This window comes from Pseudopipra pipra, chromosome 9 (assembly GCF_036250125.1).
Source record: "Pseudopipra pipra isolate bDixPip1 chromosome 9, bDixPip1.hap1, whole genome shotgun sequence".
Taxonomy (NCBI): Eukaryota; Metazoa; Chordata; class Aves; order Passeriformes; family Pipridae; genus Pseudopipra; species Pseudopipra pipra.
In genome coordinates, this window is record NC_087557.1 from 25,238,255 (window position 1) to 25,260,108 (window position 21,854).

Consider the following 21,854-nt stretch of genomic DNA (forward strand, 5'->3'; position numbering starts at 1 on the left):
AATGAACATAATATGATACCCAGGTTGTAGAAATCAATGGCAATCTAGAAACCAGGAAAAGAAAACATACTGAATGACAATAAGGAGTGGAGCATTTAGAGGACTCTTGAGCAGCTGAACTCCCAATCACTCTCCAAACATGAAAGAGGTTTCAACTGTTTATGAAATTAAGTGGAGCTTCTGGAACTGCACACTGAACTATGCTGAACAGGAAGAAATCTCTTTGCTTATTAGGCCTCAAGGAGGTAATCTATTGTACTATAGAAACAGCTACAGCCTTTGCTATGCAGCGGGGAGATTACTGCTGTTCAGGTGGATGAGTGGCTTTCAGATTTTTTTTCACAGTCTCTTTGATTTAATATGTTTTAGGAATGGAACAGCAATGTTCTGCTTAAGTTGCAGGCAGAAATTCTCGAAAAGATGAGATCCACCACACTTGTAGTAGAAGGACGTCAGAGAAGGACAGGCTTCTGCCTGCATGGGCTCAAATCCAGAGTACCTTTGAGAAGACGGGAAAAAGAATTGAAAAGCATATAATGGAGCATTAATAGCACTCACCTATCCCATCATTTTGTGTGTGTGTATATATATATATATATATATATACAAACACAGTAAGATATATAAACACACACACATCACTACATACACCTTCTTAGAGTTGTGCATAGGTAATATTATATACATACACAAGGGCAGACTAAACTTTATACAGAGGGAGAATGCATTCCAGAGTCTGACACTGGGAAGGGTTTTCTTCAGCTATTTACACGCCTGGTCTCAGGCAGGATGTGGTCTGTCATTGCAGAGGCCACAGCACAAGGTGAGACTTTGCAAAATGTAATACAAGCTATTAATGCTGGTTGGCCTGCAAAATTCATACCTAGTCCTTAGGAGGGAGGATGTCAGCATTGAGAGGGGATTTTCTTCAAGAACTGGACTGCTTGTTTCTGGAATGCTGAGACAAAAGACGCCGAATTGGACACAGGAGGACAAACAGGCAAGGCAACATAAGACTGACTACAGTGACTACATTGTATCGATTGGAACATCCACAAGAAAAAAAAGATGTGAAACATTAAAACAGTTGTGATAATTCAGTGGTTTCAGTGTGACAGCCCTAAGTAGCAGAGGCTTGTTCCACTGACAACTGCACGTTTCAAATCATGAACTGCACGACTGAGCGACGTTATATGTGACTACGACAGCTAACATCAAAATCAGCCTTCTGCGGGAAAATCTATTTGCCAGACACATCACAGCACAGGTGTCATGGCAAGGAACAAGTCATGGCATGACAGCTAGCAGTGCTTAGTACTTTTTGAGTCCAGGAGAGCTACACGTCATGCCACCTGTGCACAAGAGAGCAGAGAAATCTGATTAGGATCTTTAATTGGACCTGAGCAACCCGATCTAACATTGTAATTAACCCAGCTCAGAGTGAGGGCAGTTGGACCAGAGACCTCAGGAAGTCCCTTCCAACCTGAATTATTCTGTGATCTGTAGCATACAAAAAGACTGAATCTCATTTGCCATCTCTGGTGGGAGCAGAAGACACCTTCGGCTTCATTCACGGAAAAAGGAAAACCTGGGTTCTTACTCATTCAGTTTTGACATAGGACAGGTTTTGGGAAGGTCAGTGGGTCAGCCAGAATTCCTTGTTGTGGGAAAGGCATAAGAAATGCAGAGACTGAAATCCAGTGGGTGCCTTGAAATTCTTCAAAAGAGAGCACATGGCAGAGACAGGAAAATACTGATACAGCACAGGGCAGCAATACAATGTTTTTCCTGGGAGGAAGGTGAGAGGAGTGGAAGAGACAAAAGGGTAGTTAGCCCTGTAAGGAGCATGTTCTGTTAAAAAAATGGTACATTTCCCCACATACAAACACTGATCCCTCACAAGCTGTTTCCTTCTTTACCTGTTGGAAACTCACCGTAATTACAAGTTCCAGTGCCAGTTTCTCATTAACAAAGAAATTTGCCCTCTATTACAAGAGGTTTTGTTTTGCCTCATTAAAGATATTGTTAAAGCCTCCACAAATATGTTTTGTACCCACACAGGCTCCTTACTGAATCTGGCTGTCTTCTCTTCCTGTTTTAGCACAACTCACTTGGTAAGTTGTTGCCTCACCACACCCCTAAAGTGGTTGCCTTTAAGTAGTTGGTGAAATGCTTAATATTCATTTAGTAAAGATCTTTGAAGATGATACATGATGTAAATATCAGTTAACACTATTTATTATGCTTCAAAAAAATAATATGGCTTTTGTAAGATTAAAAGCCAATTCCCCCAATAGTTTTCTTAAATTTTGTTAAACCAAAATAATGCAATCTTCCCTTTGCAGTTTAGCCCTCTTATCTCTTCACAGTTTTTAATAGTCAGTATTTCCCATCTGATTACTGCTCATCACATTGTTATACTGCTTTTACAGCCTTGGGCTTTCTTACAAAGCTTCTCTATTACTCCAGATAGGCACAAAACAGTAGCAGGTAGGGAGCAATCCACATTTTCCAAAGATCAGAACCATTATTTAATGTTTTTGTAAATATTTACTTTAGAAGCAGGCTAAATGTTACTTAAGGTTTGTTCTAAAACTGATGTGTTTAAAAGTAAAAAAATCACGAGGACATATGGAACTCATCTGATGGAGAAAAAAAATGTTACAATCACACAAAAGAATTAATTTCCTTACTGTTACCAAAGAGTTGTCTTCATAAAACTTGTGGCATGCTTTTGTGTCTTAGGTGGAACATCATGACACATATCATGTGGTTTGTGGTCTACTCTTCCTACTGCCTGAAGCTCTGGCTGCAGTTTCCCCAACCTGACTGTCCCACCAAATCGGCACACACCCTCATCGTGCTCCCACTGGGATTTCTGTTCCTGTTCTGCCCTTTTTTTTTTTTTTCTTCCCCTTCTTCTTAGTCATCTTACCCACAAGCAGCATAAATCAAGGCGAGGACGTGTTTTCACAGCTAGGCAGTTCTTGCAACATCAGGGCTGAGTTCAGGGAAATGGCTGGAAAACTTGCTATACCCACACACACACACACACACCTGCCTTTTGGCTCATGGAAGACGAGCACAGTGCCAAAGATGTTTGTTTATTCTTGCCCCTGGTGCTTTGATATGTACACCGCCGATGAGGGTAATCGCCTCCCTCACAGCGCAGCACACAGGGCTGAGCAGGGCCTCACATCTCACAGACCTCCCAGGCGTCTTCTCCATCACACGAGGTGCTGGCTCACGTCACTGGTGATGTCCATACCAGCCTTCTGATGAGGCCCCTCTGTTCTTTCACTACTTTGGAAGAGATTTGGGAAAGAGCTAGAGAAAGGGTGGACCAATTCAAAGCCACTAAGCCAGGCAAGTGCAGCCATGTGTCTTTGGAAGTGGTTCTTGCTGAACACAAGGGCAGTTTGACCCAGCTGTGAGCAAATGTGGCAGATCTCCATGCTACAGTGTCACGACAAAATCAAGCCTGTAGCTTTTACATGGTTTGTGTAAGCTTAGGAAAAAGCAATAGGATACTGTGTTATGACTGGACTTAGCCCTTGTGCTATTGCATCTGCTGGGACCTGGACCACACAAGCCTTCCTGCTTTGGACTTTGTTTCAGGTGTGGGCACAGCCACCTACACTGACCGTGCAGCACCCTGCACACTTGGGGTAGGTGGCTTGGGAGCAAGTGCTGGGGCACATTTGTGAGGAAGGTGGGGCTGCTGGAGAGAGAAGGATGGCGTGGGCATGTGCAGCCAGGCCCTGCCTCCCGGTCCTCGTGGGGATGTGTCATCACACCAGCAATGCTGAGGAGGAGAGCTGAGAGGCCGGGCCCAGTGTCGTGTCTCCCAGGGGCAGATGGGGTGGGGAGGGCACGAGAGAGCTTGCTGCCTACAGAGCAACGCACACACCTGCTGCCAATCTGCATCCCAACAGCATGGAGACACAGGTGACTCCAGGTCCCCACCACCAATGCAGCCATGACTCAGCTGACCATCCTGTGCTGCAGTGATAGGATGTCTTGTGTGCTAAGAAACTGCCTCTTTCTGTCCTTCTGCCTTTCCCTTATCTGAACCTTATCCTTCAGGGTGGAACCAGAAAATTGAATATTTCTTTGAAATACTAAAGAACTAGAAACACTATGAGGAAAACCCAATGCCCTGCTCCCTTGCCTGATTTTTACCTGTCTGGAAGATCTGGAAGGAGAGAGAAAAGTGTCCTCACTTAGAAAGGAGCTGCTGTTTCCGACACTGTAGTTAGGAGAACGCTCTCCCGCCAGGAGCAGAGTGCAGGGGATGCACGCACAGTGGTTCAGAAGTCCCTTCAGCAGCCTGGTAGCTCCATTTGTTCATCAGTCACTATAGCAAGTGGTGTCTTTCCCAGTCTTCCCAGGGCTGTCAGGAAGCCACTTTTACAGCCAGCTGGGCCCGGGTCTCACACTGGCTTTGGCAAAATCCTGCTGGCTCTACTCCAAGTTTTGCCAGAGCAAGAACCCTGACTCACAACAGTAATGACTGGATTTCATCATGCAAACTTTGGTAGTTTTGATCGTTCTCAATACAGTGAGAAACTTCCTGATTTTGGAAAGTGTTCCCACTTTGGGAGGTGATGGGAAAGCCATGACACAGATCAGCTCTGCTGTGTGCACAGCACACAGTTGGAAGGGTGATGGAGATGCCCAGGGCTGGGCAATGTCCTGCAGGAAGAATGGGCTACATCTGGCACCCTGACCCCCATCCCTGCCCTGAATGGATCCAGAGGCAGGAGGTCCTGCATGTGGTGGTGACATGCACTGTCAGCCCACTCTCTGCTCTGAAACATGGGACACCCGGGAGGTGGAGTGACTGGAGGCGCTGAAGCACCTGCTGAAACAACTTCCAGGGAGCTCCAGACCCTCAGGGATCCTAGACGTGCTCCTATCACCAAGAACCACCTCAGATCTTGCTGCTGAGGCTTTTTAGTCCAAGCGGGAGCTGCATCACTAACGGTGCATGTTTGGGAACTGGCAGGAGTTTCCTTCCTTCCACCCTCCCGTGAGGCCTGGGAGGCGGGGGACGCCCCTGGGGTGGGCGAGGACGGCTGAGGTCCGGGGTACGGTGCTGCCCGCGCCATGCGGTGACCACGTCCTTGGCCCGCCCTCCACGCCGGGCTCGGAGGGGCCGGGGAAGGCGGCGCCTGCCGGGACATGTCGCTTCACGCCGGGAGCCGCGCGGGTCAGCGCGGCCTGAGAGGGCTGAGCGGGGGCGCCCCGGGGCATCCCCCGGCGAGCAGGCTGCCCTCGCTACAGCCTGTCCGAGCGACTCTGCCACATTTACTGAGTTCGGGGAGCGTGTCGGAACGCGGCGATGTTCGGTGTTTAAGGCGCGGGTCGGGCCGCGCAGGTGCCGCGGGCCGGGCGGGCGAGGCGGAGGCGCCGCCGCCCCTCCTGAGGCGCGGCCGCTGGGGCGCCATCGCCCCCTGGCGGCGGGCGCGGGCGGCCCGGGCCGGGCTGCGCGGAACTTTCCGCCCGAGCGCGGGTCCGGCCCGCGGAGCTCCGAGCGGGGAGCGCGGGGCGCTGCCGCCGGCCCGCGGAGAGCACCGCCCGCCTTCCCCCGCCGCGCCGCCGGAGCCCCTCCGGGCCGCCGGATTTAAACTGAAAAGAAAAAAAAAAAAAAAGAAAAAAAAGAAAGAAAATTCTTGTGTTTAAACTTTTTTTTTTTTTTTTTTTTTTTTAATTTTCTGACTGTTCCTCCACCCGCCCTCCCCGCTCCCCGCTCTCCTCCCAACCTCCTCCCGAAGCGGCGGGGCGGGAAGGAGCGTCTCCGGTCTGCAACACCAAAGCATGGCGGAGGCTGGCGATGAGAACCGTCCTCCTCTAAGCATCCAGCGCCTCTGACAAGCCCGGAGCCAGAGGGGGTGGGGGTGGGAAAGGGCGGGAGGGGGGGAGAGCATGGGAGGGAGGGGGCGGCCAGTCCTTCCCCCTGCACTTGTCAGATGCAGATGGGACTGGCAAAGTTTGTTTGAATAAAAAAAAAAAAAAAAAAGGGCTTAAAAAAAAGGGGAAGAGCAGGAGGAGGGGGAGGGAAAAAAAAAAAAAAAAAGATCCTAGAAATCCAAAAAGGCTCATCTGGGAAGGAGAGAGAGGAGAGCGAGAGGAAGCGGGATGCAACTCAACCTGACGCTGATCTGCTTCGTCTTCGGGGGGTTCCTGCCCGACGCCGCGGCCCGGCGGGAGCAGATGGACACGGGGCAGTGCGACCTGCCCCGCTCGGTGAGCCGGGCCGGGCCGGGCCGGGGGCGCGCCCGCCGGCGGGGGATGCGCGGGGGCGCGCGGGGGCGCGGGCGGGGCGGGGGGCGCGCGGAGGGACCCCCCCCCCCCTTTCCCCCCGCGCCGCGCACGCGGGCGCGCGTGGCCCCGCAGGTGTGGCGGCGCTGCTCCGCGTGAGCCCCGCGCGGGGCCCCGCGCCGGGAGCGCGGCCGGAGGGACGCGGGGCCGGGCGGGGGAGGGCGGCGGGTCACGGCGGGGCTCGGCCCCGCGCCGGCCTCCGGGCGCCCGTGGGCTTTGCTTCGCTGGGGCTCGTGCGACGACGCGGGGGAGCGGGACCCCCGCTCCTCCTGCCCTGCGGGCAGACCCGCGGGCGGCATCGCTGTCTCCTGCCCTTCCGCCCCTCCATCTCTGACCGGCCCCGCTGTCCTCCCCGCAGCAAGGAGAGCTCAACTCCTTCCTCTGGACCATTCGCCGCGACCCCCCCGCCTATCTCTTCGGCACCATCCACGTGCCCTACACGCGAGTTTGGGACTTCATCCCTGACAACTCCAAGGCCGCCTTCCACGCCAGCTCCAGCGTCTACTTCGAGCTGGACCTCACGGACCCCTACACCATCTCCGGGCTGGCCAGCTGCCAGATGTTGCCCCACGGAGAGAACCTGCAGGACGTGCTGCCCCGGGAGCTGTACCGCCGCCTCAAGCGCCACCTGGACTACATCAAGCTGATGCTGCCCCACTGGATGACCCCGGACCAGCGAGGCAAAGGGCTCTACGCCGACTACCTCTTCAACGCCATCGCCGGCAACTGGGAGCGCAAGAGGCCCGTCTGGGTGATGCTCATGGTGAACTCCTTGACCGAGACAGACATCCGCTCCAGAGGGGTGCCAGTGCTCGATCTGTACCTCGCCCAGGAGGCTGAGAGGATGAAGAAGAAGACAGGAGCTGTGGAGAGGGTGGAGGAGCAGTGTCACCCGCTGAATGGGCTCAACTTCTCCCAGGTAAGGAGGCTTCTGGGCCTCGTGTCTTATCTCGGGACGTGGGGGCCATTCTCCTGGCATTTCCATCAGCTGATGGGGGTGAACCCCAAGCCTGTTGCAGTGGGGTGGTCACTCATGGGCCTCAGCAGCCTTTGTGTTGGGCTGCCCGCTCTCCATCACGCCGATCCGTGCTGCCTGCGGAAAACCCACGATGTGCGCAGCGTGTGTATCGAGCGTGTAATTTATTTGAGAGGCAAATGTCCGGGGTGTAAATGTGTGTGCCTGCTGGCTTGCCACTTGTGAGGGAAACTTCCATGCCTCCAGTCCTGTCCCGGAGCTGGGTGAAAAGGGCTTTTGTTTGTTTGTTTGTTTTGAAGTAAAGCAGCTCTGTGGTACTTGTCAGGAAGAGGATGAAGCATGAACAATGAAAATAGAAATTTCGACATTGCTCAAAATGATTTAAGTACATGCAAACTGTCTTTTCAGTGGTCACTCCGGGTCAAAACAAAGTGGCTTATGGTTGCCCTCATGTACTGGGGGAAATTAAGTGTGTAATATGCATGGTTTTTTTTTTCAGTTTAGAGCAGGTAAAGTTCAGCAAAAAGAAAGGGACGTAGGTTAAGAAACAAAAGTTATTGGTGTAACTGGACTCCGGAATTCTTTCAGTGGATTTAGCTTTAAAAAACCAAATACTAAGCCATGAGATCTATTTCATTTCAGTGGATTAATCAGGAGCACAGTAACAGCTATTGACTTTGCTTTGTGGAACTGTTTATGTGAAATCGGATTTACTAGAAATTGAGGAAATGAATGTGTGTGGAAGAAAACAAATAATCCAGGGGTGATTTAAGATGGTGTCAGTTACTGCTATGATATTTCGTTTTTAACTTGCTTTTCGTCATTAGTTTGGGATCAGCCTATTTCCAGCCTTATCTTACTGCCCTAGTTAGACCAAAAAAATTCCTGGTGATGTGGGAATAAGGATTAAAGGACTGATCTTTGGTGTGATTAAAATGTCCTTAGAGTGCCTTCACTCCCTGCTCTCCTGAAGTCTAGTGGGAACTATTTTAAGGGGAGAAAGTCTGGCTTTCACTAACATTTGGTTCATCCAATATATCAACAAGGCGTCTAACTCTGCATGCAGCCTTCAGAGGAGAAGATTGGTTACATACTCTTTTGGAGGAATTTTTCTGTTTATCAAGAAAAATAATTACGAGAAAGTCCCTCAGGCCTTTTGCATTAATTAACACACATCCAAAACAGGGAATTCGTTTTTCCCTCTTCTGTCTGAAAGGTTTAAGTGCCTATCCTCTCTGTTCAACCCCTTCTTTAGGATGAGGTAAAAATAATTAGCCATTCCAGACATCCAGTAGTGTTTGGTTGTATTGGGTCAAAAATGGCAGTTAGAATCAAGCACATGAAAACACTTGGTTAAAAATGTACCACTCGGAAGCCTTTTAAACGTGAATCATATTACATTTTTTTCTTTTTAGAGAGAGAGGGAGTGACAAAGAAAGAAAAAGGGACAGACTATGAAACTCACTGCTGCTTTTACCATAATTGTTTTTCTCTCCAAGTTTTAAATAGGAACAAAGTATTTCCCTTTGTTTTGTCATAATAATAATCTAAAAAAGAACAGCAAAGGTATTACTGCTATTGGCAAGTAAAGGACAATCATTCAAAACATTTGTGCTGATTAAAAAAATACACTACATTTTAATTGTTCAAGAGAATTGACAAGGTTGCTAAAATAGGTCAGTGTTCAGGAGGATTTTTCCTAGATTGAAACTTTTTCTGGGAACAAGGCCACCAGAACAACAGGAGACAAAATTAAACGAAGCAAACCAGATATTTATTTTCTTGCTTCCTCTAGATTTCATGCATCCTGACACCTGGCTAGTTGTTTAACAATAGTAATTTGTAATGTTATCACATCGTCTGGCAGTCCTACTGCTAGGTGTATTACTGTGCTAATTTAGTGGAGTGGATTACTATTGCGAGGTTACACCTCCCAATTTCAGGTTTTGTAGCTGTCCTTAAGCAACACGTAATTAAAACACACTAAAATGGAAATCAGAAATTGAGCAGCTTTTGTCTCATAGGGTGTTTGCACGGTTTGATGAGAACATCTGTGATAAATTACAGTCCCAAATCTGCTAAGGGCATCAGTGGTTTCTTACCTGTTTTCAGCATTACTGTTACGGGAATACTGCACATTATTTCTGCATTCAGAATTTGGATTTTAAAACTGTGCTTCGCTGAATCATGTCAATGCTTTTGTTTCCCACGTCCCCAAAGTCCAGTATTCTTGCCCTAAACAAATTAAAAAAAAAAAGGAAAAAAAAGCTTTTTTCCCCTACTTCTTCCCCTCAAAGGCAGCTTTGTGCTACTGCAAATATTTAATCTGACTACATGCACCAAATCTGTTAATCTGATACCGTGAGGAGGAGGAAATCTAGGAGTGGTCCCGGTGAGGAACTTGGTTTTGATCTGCTCTGAAAGAAAGTGGATACACTTGCATTTTTCACCACGAACAATCTTTAAAACGTTCAGTGCGTGGCTTTGAAATGTTGATTGTCTTAGCCGGATAAAAAGATTAAGGTGGCTCATATAATTAGCTGCTTCCTGGAGAGCCAGCTCTCGCAGGTAGAGCAGGACACATTGTTTTCTATTGTATACCCTGAAACTTTGTAGTTTGATGCTTTGCTCCCCCTGAAATCTCTGCAGCATTTCCTGACAGTCTTCCACACCAGCATCACTCACACGACCTTGCTGACCAGCCGCTCTCCTGCTTGGATCCTGGAGGGAGTGTTATCCCACCCCCAGGGACTCTGGCAGCAGCTGCTCACGCAGTCTGGGCCCGGGGAATGGTATAGCTGGTGTCGAGGTGTCTGAATCCCAGCAGAAGGCTGTGTTGGGAGCCTGGCAGCAGGGGAATTCAGATCAGGTTTGGGTCAGGTTGAAATTTCACCTGCTGTTTGACGTTTCAGGGTTTTCATGGAAGGTGGGACAGAAAGAGCTGAGGCAACACAAAGAAGAGGAAGCAGACAGCTCTGTCTGACAGCATTGATGGTTATTTACAGAGTGGCCAGAAAAGGGCAAAATCAGGTTGGCCAGCACTGAGAACTGGTGAGGGGCAGATGTCATTCAGGGCCTTCTCTTGGAGTCCTGGCAGAAGCCCTGCAGCCATGAGTGGCTGTGAGGATTTGTCCATGTGTCTGCTGAGGGCCAGCTGGGTATAGGGCTAAACTTTCCCTCCTCTTTGGGACTGTCATGTGGGTCTGTGATGGGAAGCTCTCCCCAGGCTGACATACTGTTGTTGGAGTAAAGGAGAATGGTGACAGTGACTTCTGCAGCTGCTCAGGTCTGTGGCATCCACCCTGATGGCCCAGGGCTCTGGTGGGACCCCCACTACCCCTCAGTGAATGCCCTCAGGCACCAGTGTGTCCTCACTAAAGGTCTGTATGGTCAGCAAGGGGAAGGTCTTACTCCTCTACTCAAACCACTGTTCCCTGGGGAGGTGGGTGGCAGCTCTTGCTTATGTTTGATCCTGTTTCTCAACAGCATCCCCAGCCTGAGACAGTGTTCATATCCCTTCCTCCAGGTTAAAAGTAAAGTCCCTCTCCCACCCCATCCCATCCTCGAGCTTGCTCTCCTCAGGGACTGTCTGCATTCAGCTCATGCCAGATGCCATGAATCCCAAGGTTCATAAGGGGGATTTTGTGTCAGGGCCCAAATTCATCCCAGCCTGTTGTGGGGGAAGCTGTCAGGCTGGTGAGGAGCTGCCAGCACCCCTTTTTCTCCCCCTTGGTTGTTTGGGGCTTGCGAGGCCCCGACTCCAGTCTCCTCTGGCTGGTATAATTTCCAACTGCAGGGGGAGATGTTAAATATCAAACCGGTGTTGATTGGATCAGAGACGGCCTCAAATAAAGAAACCTCAGACTGTGCCAGATTAAACTTCACACTTCACCATTCTCCCCCTTTCATTTCTTTGCCGCCTCATTCTCTGCACAAATAAACCTCGTCTCCCCCGCTTTCTACCAATGAGACAGCATTCATGAGGCAGGAATGACTTTGTTAACAAAATCAGTCTTCATTTCCCAGGTCCTGCTGTTCCATCAAACCCTGGGACACGGCAGCTTTGATTACTCTGGTGATAGGATTAGAGGGGGAACAAGTGCTGGTTAATAAAAGGCCGATGGGTGGTCCATCATGTTTGGTCACTGACAGATCTGCAGCCTCGAAGCTGGACCTTCAGTGGCAAACAGTAATATACATAGTAATATATAGACAGGGCCACGTCCTGGACTCTCTGTTCAATCTCCCCTTCCCCTTGAAAAACTAAACGTTTCTGTGATCGCAAAGCTGGGTTCTCTGAGCTGACAGGATGGGTATAACTGACTTCAAGGGAGATTTGCCTGTTTATACTAAGGAAAGATCCAGGCTCAAAGTTTTCCGAACTGAATTAAGGGGCTCAGTTTCAGAGCTAGTTGGCTTTTGATAGTGTGTGTAGTTTATATGAGGGAATATTACTGAATTTTTTTTTTAGTGTTTTTTAAATAAAAGTGTTTTTTGCCTAATAGAAATGTCACCCTTTTGCTTTTAAAAAATGTCAGGCTTTTGGAAGAGAGCAGGAGTCATAAAAAATAGCTTAGCATCATCTGTTTTGATTGCTGAATGTTGTTGAAAGAAATGTTGTTAAAAGGTTTGATTATACGTAGTTATACATAGTGCACATAGTTTTCAGTTTGTTGGCTTTCCTTTAACTATCAGTCCCTTCATCCCCCTGCACCTCAGGGTAAAAAAAAATCCCCCAGCAAAATTAACCTTGGGGTAGAAATTCATACAGCAGAAATAGAAGTCCTTCCATTTAACTCACTTTGTATACTCGTGGAGCTGCTTTACGTCTTCACCAGGGGAACTGTTGAGGGTGAAACTATGCAGGTATTAAAACTACAGTAGTCCCAGTAACACCTGAAAGGATCAGCAGCTGACGTTTTATAGCTGTAACTAACTGTACGTGTTGCTCTTTACAGCCAGTTACTGTGTGCTTCTTCACAACAGCCCCCTTGGAAGGCCCACCCTGGCATTTGATGCCTATTAAGAAAGCAGCCAGTCAGTTAACGATGGCTCAAGGGGCAGCTGGCAATTCATCTATTGTATTTATTGTGTGTATAACTGCCAGAAGTGTTTGTACAACAGGTTAGGTGTGAGCCCCTCCTTTCCCTCTGATCCTTCACACCTCCCTTGGTAAGATCCAAGCCCGAGACAGGTGTACCTGCCTTCCACGAGCAGATCTGGAGGATTCTGCTCCTTGATCTGTTCGCAGAAGTTTGGGTGCTGCTTGTGATTGGTATTAGGCAGTAATTGCATCTTTATAAGGTGGGTTTTGAAAGGAAAAAAATCCCCAGTCTGATATTCAAGGGAGTCCCTACTGTATCTGAGGCAGCTTAACATTAGCAGTGTGTAGAATTCACATGGCAGATTTGTGCCCTTTTTCCTGAGTGAGGTGAGAGGTGAGTGTCTCTGTGGCTCTGGTAATGCCTGGTCCTGGCAGCAGGGGAGCCCTGGCACTGCTGTGATGTGAGAGGCACAGGGAGCACCCTGGCATGCACTTTGCTCCCTGAAGGAGATGCACTCCTGAGATGTGCTTTGGGAAGGGGATCAGTAGAGGGAACAGATGAGCCAAATTCGTCCCCTACTTAGACACTGATGCTGCTTTCAAATCCCTGTGGGATCTCCCCTAGAACAGTTTGCCACCTCTGAGCTGCTCACCCAGTAGGTGCAAAATCCTCTCTTTGGTGAATGATTTTTCCACAGTGGTGATTTTCCTTCTGTTTGTTATTTGCTCTCAGTTTCTGACGCTGTTGCAGCAGGCCCAGAGTGCTTTGCTTATAAACAGAACGAACCATTGACCTTAAAAACCTCAGCTCCAAGTATAGCAACCTACAGTCCTCAGAAAGCCTTTAACAGCCTCCCCTCAGCTCCCTAGTGAGTAGCAATCCACGTTATAAAGCCAGCCCACATCATTCAGGCAAGTCAGAGGTTCCTGTATTGAAAAGACCAGAATGATGTTAAGCAAGGGCACTCCTTCACCTTGCACTCCTGTGGAGATGGTGATCAGTGGCAGGGCTCCTGGCAAAGCATATCTGGGAACTTCAGAGGGGCATACTGTAAAATAACAGGTTTCCCCTGTGTTAGGCTTTACACTGCAAACCCTTATTAATCCCTTCACTGTCATTAGGAGTTGATGACACAGGTAAAAGGCAGAAGAAATCACAGTGTTACTGCTTGAGCCATGTGAAATTGGTGTGATTTCTTTCATCTTTTGGCCCTATTAGGGAGGTTCCCTGCCTGCTTGGATGGGGGACTGTAAACTGACTTCCCCAGAGCACAGTGTTTAGGATAGCACAAAAATGGGGATTTTCAGCAATGACTGATGTTTTGGAAACTTCATTTTTTTTTTAACTTTCAAGGGTCCGTGTTAGAGAGATCCTGTTTTGCAGGGAAAGAAACATATCTGCCTTGTGTTCACACACTTTTCCAAATCCTTCTTTGAAGCAGACAAGCAATACAGATGCTAGATGCCACTAGACCTAAAATCTGCAGAAAGCACTGCAGGTTGAACATAAAACATCAATACCTTTGTGAAGCTCTCAAATTATTTCTAGGTTGTAGTCACTAAGACATTTTTTCTGAACATGGCAACAATTTGTGAACCTAATACTCTTTCTGTAACCCAAAAAGCATTATGGTTTCCAGCTCGCTTGAGACACCAGAAATTAAACTGGTGCCCTCAGAGCTTAAAAGTGCAGATATCAGTGTTTGAACTTAATACCTCAGTTCTTGGACTGGAATTGGAACAAGTCGTGGTGTCTCATCACCTCCATGGATTTGCTTTTTCTGGTGCTCAAGAGAACAATATAGCTACCTTGTTTATTGTTATTGTTTATTGGTTCTAATTGTCATCTAAAGGCACAGAGAAAAAAAAGTGAGATGGTTGATACATGTCAGAAGCTCAAGCAGGAATTCACACAGATGTCTGCTGCTTTTATCACTAGTTATTCCAACAACAGTTCTTCCCGTTTGGATTTCCAATATTTTAGAGCTTCTGCTGCAAGTCATTTCAGGATTTCTAGCACAATATAAATGAAAGTTTTTAAAAACTGTAAATTAAAACCATGTGTTCAGCGTTTTGGAATGGATGTTGTATGACTTGAGGAAGCTCATTAGCAAAAGTATTTTTAGTTTGAATGAGATCAAAGACCCAAGATTTTCCACTCTGAGGGTCGTTTAACATAGTCCTGGACACCCCGTTTCTCATCATACATAGGCTCCCATAGACCAGTTATGCCTGAAGAAATCATCATCCCTGAAATATTGTAATTAAATTTAGTATCAGTGGACCACTGCTGGTCACCTCTGTCCAGGCACTGCAACAGCACTGAGGGTTGAAGAGTCTTACAGATGTCAAAAGTGAGTTTTATTACTGACTTCTTAAAAATCGGGATTACAGCCCATGCCGGTGGGTAGCAGTGTTAGAAATGAAAGTCCAAATCCTGTATGTAGTACTCATTCCAGAGTGTCCCTTGAAGCCAGGAGTAACACTGAACCATTCCCAGAAACGCCAGTTGGCAAACAGAGAAGGGATTGTAGAAAAAGAAAAAGAAACTTTTCTGATTTCTTCTTTTCCTAGGCTCAGTTAACATGGAAGTTAGGAAACCTTTCACACAAATTCCAGTCCAGTCCAGAGGTTCTTCATGCTTGGATATCCCTGCAAAATCAGTGTTCACTGAGATGGGCATGGAGAAAAGCTAGGAATTCAGTCATAGCCAACATGTCAGCTCTATCAACACAATTAAGGGAATAGCAATAAATGCTTTATGTTTTCCTCAGATTTAATTAAACTTGTTGCTTCTACCCTAACTCTTGCATTGAGGTACCTGTTGGAAGATACAGATATCCCCAATACATAAAACAGAGAAGAAGTTGCCTTCATATAGCAAAGCAATATTCATCAGACTCCTTTTGTGAGCCAGGGAATGAGAAAAAGGAAACAAATCTCCAAGTTATTTTCAAACCTCTTTCCATTTTAATATAAGTCAAGTTATGAGGAACACAGGAAAAGTATTTCTTTAAAGTAGGAGATTCTGTGTCTTGAAAGTATCCCCTCAATACTTTAGAGACTGTACTAAATCCAAGGTCTCCATTAGGCTCCCTCACTTTTGTTAACAGTCACAATGAAGACTGATTATTCTCTGTACACTTTCTGCCACTGCACAAATTTAGTTCTCCTTTGATTTCTTGCAGCCTTTTCCTATTACAGGTGACAGCATAATAGTGATGGGGAATATTTATTTAAATGTGAGACCAAATGCTCACAGTACAGGAGTTTGCAGAGTCAGCAGAGGGCGAGAGGGCAAAAGGGTGATTTGAGAAACATGTCCAAATTTTTGAAGGGCTTTGTATTTCAGGCACGTGATTGATTTGCAGTTTTAGAAATGATCGTTGAGATAAATGTTATTCCAGCAGTGAAGTGTGATGGGATGTCCCAATGTGTCCCTTTGGTTTTAAAGCACTGGTGAAATCACCACAGCACTATAATTGTGAGGAGCTGATCCTGACATACTGGGGGTCAAATGGGATGCTAACTTGTAGTTTGCTTTCAAGCTAAGGTAATTCTTTGCTTTTGGGATATCACAGGAGCGGTGCAAGTATGCTAAAGGGCCTCAAAATTATTGTTTTTATAGGAGTTAAGTATACAGAAAGCCCTTCTTTTTCATAATGAATTTCCTGATTAATACAGGAAAAAGCTAGAAAGAACATTCTCAAGAAAGCTCATTATTTGCTTGCTGGAGAAGATAACACATAACTGTATGTTTCTAATACAAAGTTATGGCCAAAACAATTCTAATATAGCTTTCAAGCAATTGGGATGCTCTACTGGGAGACAGTTGCCAGCAAACTGAAGTTTGGTTCTTTCAGCATTTCTCCTTTACATTTACGGAGTACCAGTGGGAAAATACCTCATCAGTCCATGAGAGCAGGTCATACCATCCTGAAATAATCCAGGTCTTTTGGTGGGGAGCTGAAGTTCAGTCTCAAGGCAGCAGGCATTTGCAAGCATGAAACAGTTTGACTTCATGGGTTGGCTCGTCGCTGGCTGCAGGCTGGCACTGACCAGCTTTTTACCCAGCTAAATTGTGTGAGGCCAGAGAGGATTTTCTTTATTAACTTGACTGGCTTGGCTGTGAAATGGGAAATACAGTACAGTATATAATTCAAGCTCACTTTCAAAGGCAATTTTGTTGGAGCTGGGTATCCAGAGAGACCTGAGCCTTTAACACATAGTCATCTGAAACACACTCTAGAAATTTCATAGTTTAAGGCCAGCATTTACACTGGTTTGTGTTCCAGTACTAGAATAGTTCTTGCTTTTAAAAAAATATATCTAAATGTATAAAGGTGTGGGTTGTTTTCTGAGAATGAAACTGACTGCTTTGAGCACTTACTGTGTGTTAACTATGGCTGGATAAACTTGGAAGGGATGTACCATGTGGAGACTTCAGCAAATTATGTCTCTGAAGTTGAAAGAAAGCATAGTTGATGTGCTTGTACATTCTCAAACCTGGAAGTATTAGTTGAAGAGAATCACTTGTTGTAGTACCCTTTTCTATCTAGGGAAGTACAAAGAGCTACAATCTCCCAAAAGGTGTCGTATTTTGGATGGGTTTTGTCATTAATGACAAAGAGATCCCAGTGGAAGATATTCCTAGGAATGCAAAACACAATCACTAAACCCACACAAGATCCCTTATCATGCTCTCTCCAAAGCTGGTGCAGATTCATTTGAATTACACTGGAAAGATTTATCTCCTATTAATGGAGCGCTCTTCATTTTTTAAAATTGAGTTGTTGTGCAACACATCAAATAACAATGTCATAACACATCATAAATCAGTTTGTTCACTGAAGGATTCCACATGAGTTAATCTAACATCCTGGACACAGTTCATGAGCAGTTAATTTTAGCAGTTCTCTTTGATATATATCAGTTAAGGCAAAGCAACTCCAGCCATTACGGAGCAGAGTCAAAACTGGTTAACGGCAAAGCAAGTACAGACAAAGATTGTTCACAGATAAAGCCTTTGGCAGATCATTCAAGGGATCTTTGCTTTATATATAGAACAATTGTAGCTCTAATACCAGCAGTGCAGACACTCTGGGACAAAGAGAAAACACACACACACACCCCAAACCACAGAATAAAACCACACACACCACTTGGTACTTGCGTCTAACAAGAAAGTCAAGCTAAAGTTCACCAACCCTGACGTAGTTACCAAATAACTCCATGGCAGGCAATGAGATGGGAAGAAACACCCCCAAAAAAGCATTCAGGAATTATCCCCATTGTCAGTGGGAGAAACTGAGAACGTTTGGTTTGAAGCACAGAGTCATCCGGCAGGCTGCCAAATGCCATTTATCTCAAGGTCAGGCAACATAAATAACCCCAAGGGTTAGCTCCAAAGCGGAGGAGCAGGAGGTAGCTAAGCAAGAATAGAGGAAGGGATTCCTCTCTCTTCCCTGTGGATGTTCAGCATGGTACTGAAGAGGTTTCAAGGCCTGGCACTCCTGACAAGTCTAGTGTATTAAAGGGCAGTAAAACACACCAAGAGCAGGGACTACAGTTGAACGCAGAATCACGGAAGGGACCGTGGTTTGAGACCAAGCCACTAAGCTGTCATGCATTTTCTGCAAGAATCACTCAGGAAGGCTAATCAGAAAGGAAAAGTCTGCCAGAAAAAAAAATTTCTCTTGGAAGTTTTAAGTCTGAAAAGGTGGATCCCTGTTACACAGTAGGGACAATCAACATTTATTTACTGTTTAGTTGGGTGGTCACATAAATTTTTCTGTTTTTTCCAGCACATTAAATATCAGAGCCTTCTTAACACTTTTTAAGAGAGTAGCAAGTTTAGTAACTGTCACATCTAGTAATCAATGCCTATCAGTCAGGGAAGGGAGGGGTGTGTTTTCCAGAGATGACTTAGACCTGAGAGTATTCCTTTGAATATACCAGTGGGAGAATCCCGAAAGAGTTGGTACCCAGTTTTCTGTTCTCTGGGGCAAAGCTCAGTGTAGTTCCTGTTAAAATGAATTAAACAAGTATGCAATCCTTGAACCTGGAATCCAAAACTGTATCTCTGTACCTCTTGAAGCTGGGGAAGGCATCTTTCCCACTGGTTTATGTAGAAAGGAGTTTCTGGTAGCCAAATAATTAATTAAGAGAATTAGGAAGAAAAAAAATGTTAGTCAATATTCTTATAATTTATTTGTGATTTTGGCAGGCTTAAAACCCAGACTGAGTAGATTTACTTGTGGTTTCATGTTGAATTTTTATGCCAGGAAAGAAAGTGAACTCAATAAGTCAGAAGGAGGGTTTCAAACTAAAAGTGTTTTGATTCAGCCAGCACCACTTGAGATCACTGTGCAGAGTCCTGTACATCTGTATGGTCTGAGCATCATTCCTTCCAAACAGAAAGGAGGCACCTGGATAAGGAACTCTGATCCTTTATATCAGACAATTTTATATCTGTAAACCTTACATAACATATTGGAAACTGAGGCACGACCTTGGAGGTGGAAATATCCCAAATATGTTATTACATCTGGGACTAAGACTGTGATTTTTCCATCTATAAGTTTCTCTTATCCCTTTCAACTTACATAGTACTCTTAGAAAAAGAAATATTTGTGGGTGGAGGGGCTAGAGTCAATGAGATGGTGATGTGAAGGGGACATCTGCAGAAGTCCAGGCTGATTGTGAACTCCAGAATTTACAGTTCTTCAGGCGAGGGATTATGGGACACATCCCTTGATGAATAGAGCGGCTCCACCCATCTTTGCACACTATTTTGGTCCCTAGTGGAACTGATTTTCTCAAATGCAAATGACCTTGAAAAATGGCAGAGAGCATGGACTTGCATCATTAGCAGTGAACCAAAGGCTTTGTGTTGCAACAACTTTTGTTGAGGGATTATTGTGTTGAAAATCCACTGATTTTGGCACAAGCTGAAGAACTCAGCAGTTCCACTTTGCATGTCCTGCCATCATTCAACAGGCAGACCCCGTTGTTAGACATCGCAGTAGGGCAGCCAGTTGGCTTCTCCCAACCTCCTTAGGTTTCCAGATGTCATAACAAAATGAGAGAGAGAGACTTAGCCATCTTCCATGTGTTTACGCTGGAGCTGCTAGGCAGAGACCAAACCACAACACTGCACAGCTTTTCAAAAAGGACTTAATAGGCCTCTCTGTAAACAGATCTAAATATTTGCTCCAGTGACATTTATCGCATCACACGTCTGGCGCGAGTGTTTTGTCCTTGTTTTGCTTGCGTGTTTGGATTCCTTTATAAACATTAATGAAGTGCTTGAATACAAATGAATAATCCTCCCCCCTTCTTCCCACCCTGGAGGGGAGGGGAATGGGAGGGCATGAAGTAATAATGGTTCAACCTTCAACCCGTAATTGCTCTGTACATTTTGATGACAGCTTTCTTTCTCACGTGCTTTAAAAGACTTTATTCGGCGGGCACATCCATGCAGAGGGCATTGCACCTTTCTTCAAAGGCAGCTGCAGCTGGAGTTGGAGTGGGGGGCACTTAGCACGCAGCAGTGTGTCATTAGATGTTTGAGTAGTTGTAGCAAGTTGACTTGCTGTTGTGTTCCCAACAGGCTGGCAGAATTGTGCCCTTCCTACAAGACTTTTAGCAGGAGGTTTATTTACTATATTCTTTCCTAGGCGTCTGCTTTTGAGCTGGACAGAATAATGGGCCTGAAGCACCTCAAATCTGACTCCATATGGCTGTTTTCCTACCTCCTGCTGGAGAACTAGGGTCATGCAATAGTTATTTTCCACTCACATACAGCTTGAACATGACTGGAGACAGCATGCTTCCATATAGCCCCTTCTGATCTCTCAGTGCCTTTATGGAGGCCCTAGAAAGTGGTTGTCTTGGTCTTGCTTTTGATTTTGTCACTAAAGGAGAGGGAGGGTACGGGTAAGGAAAGACTGACTGAATTTTGTATCCACTGGTGGTTTCTGTGGGCACAACCTTTAGAAGATTATTCTGTTGTCTAGGGTATGAGGCCATAAACCAGTGTATTAAATGCCTGTTTCCTGATCATGAGAGGGGTGACGTTGTGAAGCAGATGGAGGCATCATCTCTGAACCTGCTTCAGATTGAGAAAACATTGAGTATCTCGTTCCTGTGTGGGAACAGTTATATTACTGCTCCTTTCTCCCTGTGCAGTTCAATATGTCACAATATCTTCCATGCACAATAAATTATCGTCATCTCCTGCCAGGTGGGACAATGCTTTGCTCAAGACCTTTCTAAGCATCTTTAGTTTCTGCAGCTGGGCTTGTAGAAGCAGTGGTTTGGCTTGCTTGGAAGCAAGTAATAAAAGAAATTTCCTTTTAGCCAAGAGGGTCTCTTCAGAAATTCCCTGAACTCATGCAGCTAAGCTCTCTGTTCTTTGTTAAGAGCAAAACTGCTGCATTTAAGCTGTGGGACATAAAAGAAGTGATCAATGCCTAGAAAGTAATCGAAAGTTCATTCTTCAAATGATCTTTAAGAGAAAAATCATCCTGTATAAGACATCTGTGGGTCTGCTGTCTGCAATAGTAGTAAGTGCAAAGGATTTATTTCCCAATAGTCAGGCTTTGGGAGGTCAGAATTAATACCCAAGAGGAAAAAAATGCATATGTTTCCTTCATCTGAGTGATTAGGTATAAAATGGGTTAAAAATTAATACTGTCTTTGGTTCAGCTTGTATATGAAACTATTCAGTCTGCACATACTTGAGTACTATTAGAAAGTGCCTGTCAACTCCATTAATTATCAAATTGCTTATTCAGTCTATACATTCCTTGCATAAATCCATATCAACTGTGCCTCTCGTAACAGTGTTTGTTTATACGAGCCGGAACTCTCCACCCTGAGCAGTCTGAAACGCTTCTCGAAAGAATTTCTTAGTCTGCACCTACAGGGACCCAGACTAATAGCTATTGAGAGGATGCTCTGTGGGGTGCTTTTTTTTTTTTGGTGGGGAGTTGGGAGAAACAAAACTGTCTGGAAAGGTGTTCTCTTGTCACTTCTGTCTGTAGTTCAAGTAGAAGAGACTAAAATCGTTGCAGTTCTCAGCAGCTGTGAAGTGCACACTGGAAAAACAAAAAGCTGGGAGAAAAGAATAGAAAAAAGAATTTGCTGATATTTTTGTCATCCTCTGCCTGATGTGCCAACACTAATGGAGGCTGCTTTTTTTTTTCCCCCCACTAATTTATAGTCCAGTGCATTCCTGCGTCCCCGTCGCTCAAGCATTCTGCCTTTTGCTCGTTTGCTGGAACACAAACATGGAAGTGTATTTGGAACTCGCTTGAGCCTTAAAAAAACAAAATTAAGGCAAGCTGCCAGATCAGAATCTAATACACAACATATGTTTACAGGGTTATAGTCTCTTGCCATGCTGGCTTTCACAGCACTCCAGTGTGAAGTAGAGTAAATGCCTTCCAAGACCTTTTATCATCCATCGTGCTTATCAAGACAGTAAAAATACTGTTTTTATTTCAG

The 21,854-nt window shown here is 45.7% G+C and overlaps 1 protein-coding gene across 1 annotated transcript in view; it reads left to right on the plus strand.

The window, feature by feature from the left end:
* The first annotated feature begins 5,185 nt into the window (after window positions 1-5,185).
* TRABD2B (TraB domain containing 2B) overlaps window positions 5,186-21,854 on the plus strand; it is a 277,120-nt gene continuing 260,451 nt past the window's right edge. Inside the window, exons 1-2 of the mRNA XM_064665293.1 lie at window positions 5,186-6,249; window positions 6,683-7,243. Coding sequence (XP_064521363.1) covers window positions 6,142-6,249; window positions 6,683-7,243 — 669 coding nt within the window. The 5' untranslated portion in view covers window positions 5,186-6,141. The remainder of the gene's footprint in view (window positions 6,250-6,682; window positions 7,244-21,854) is intronic.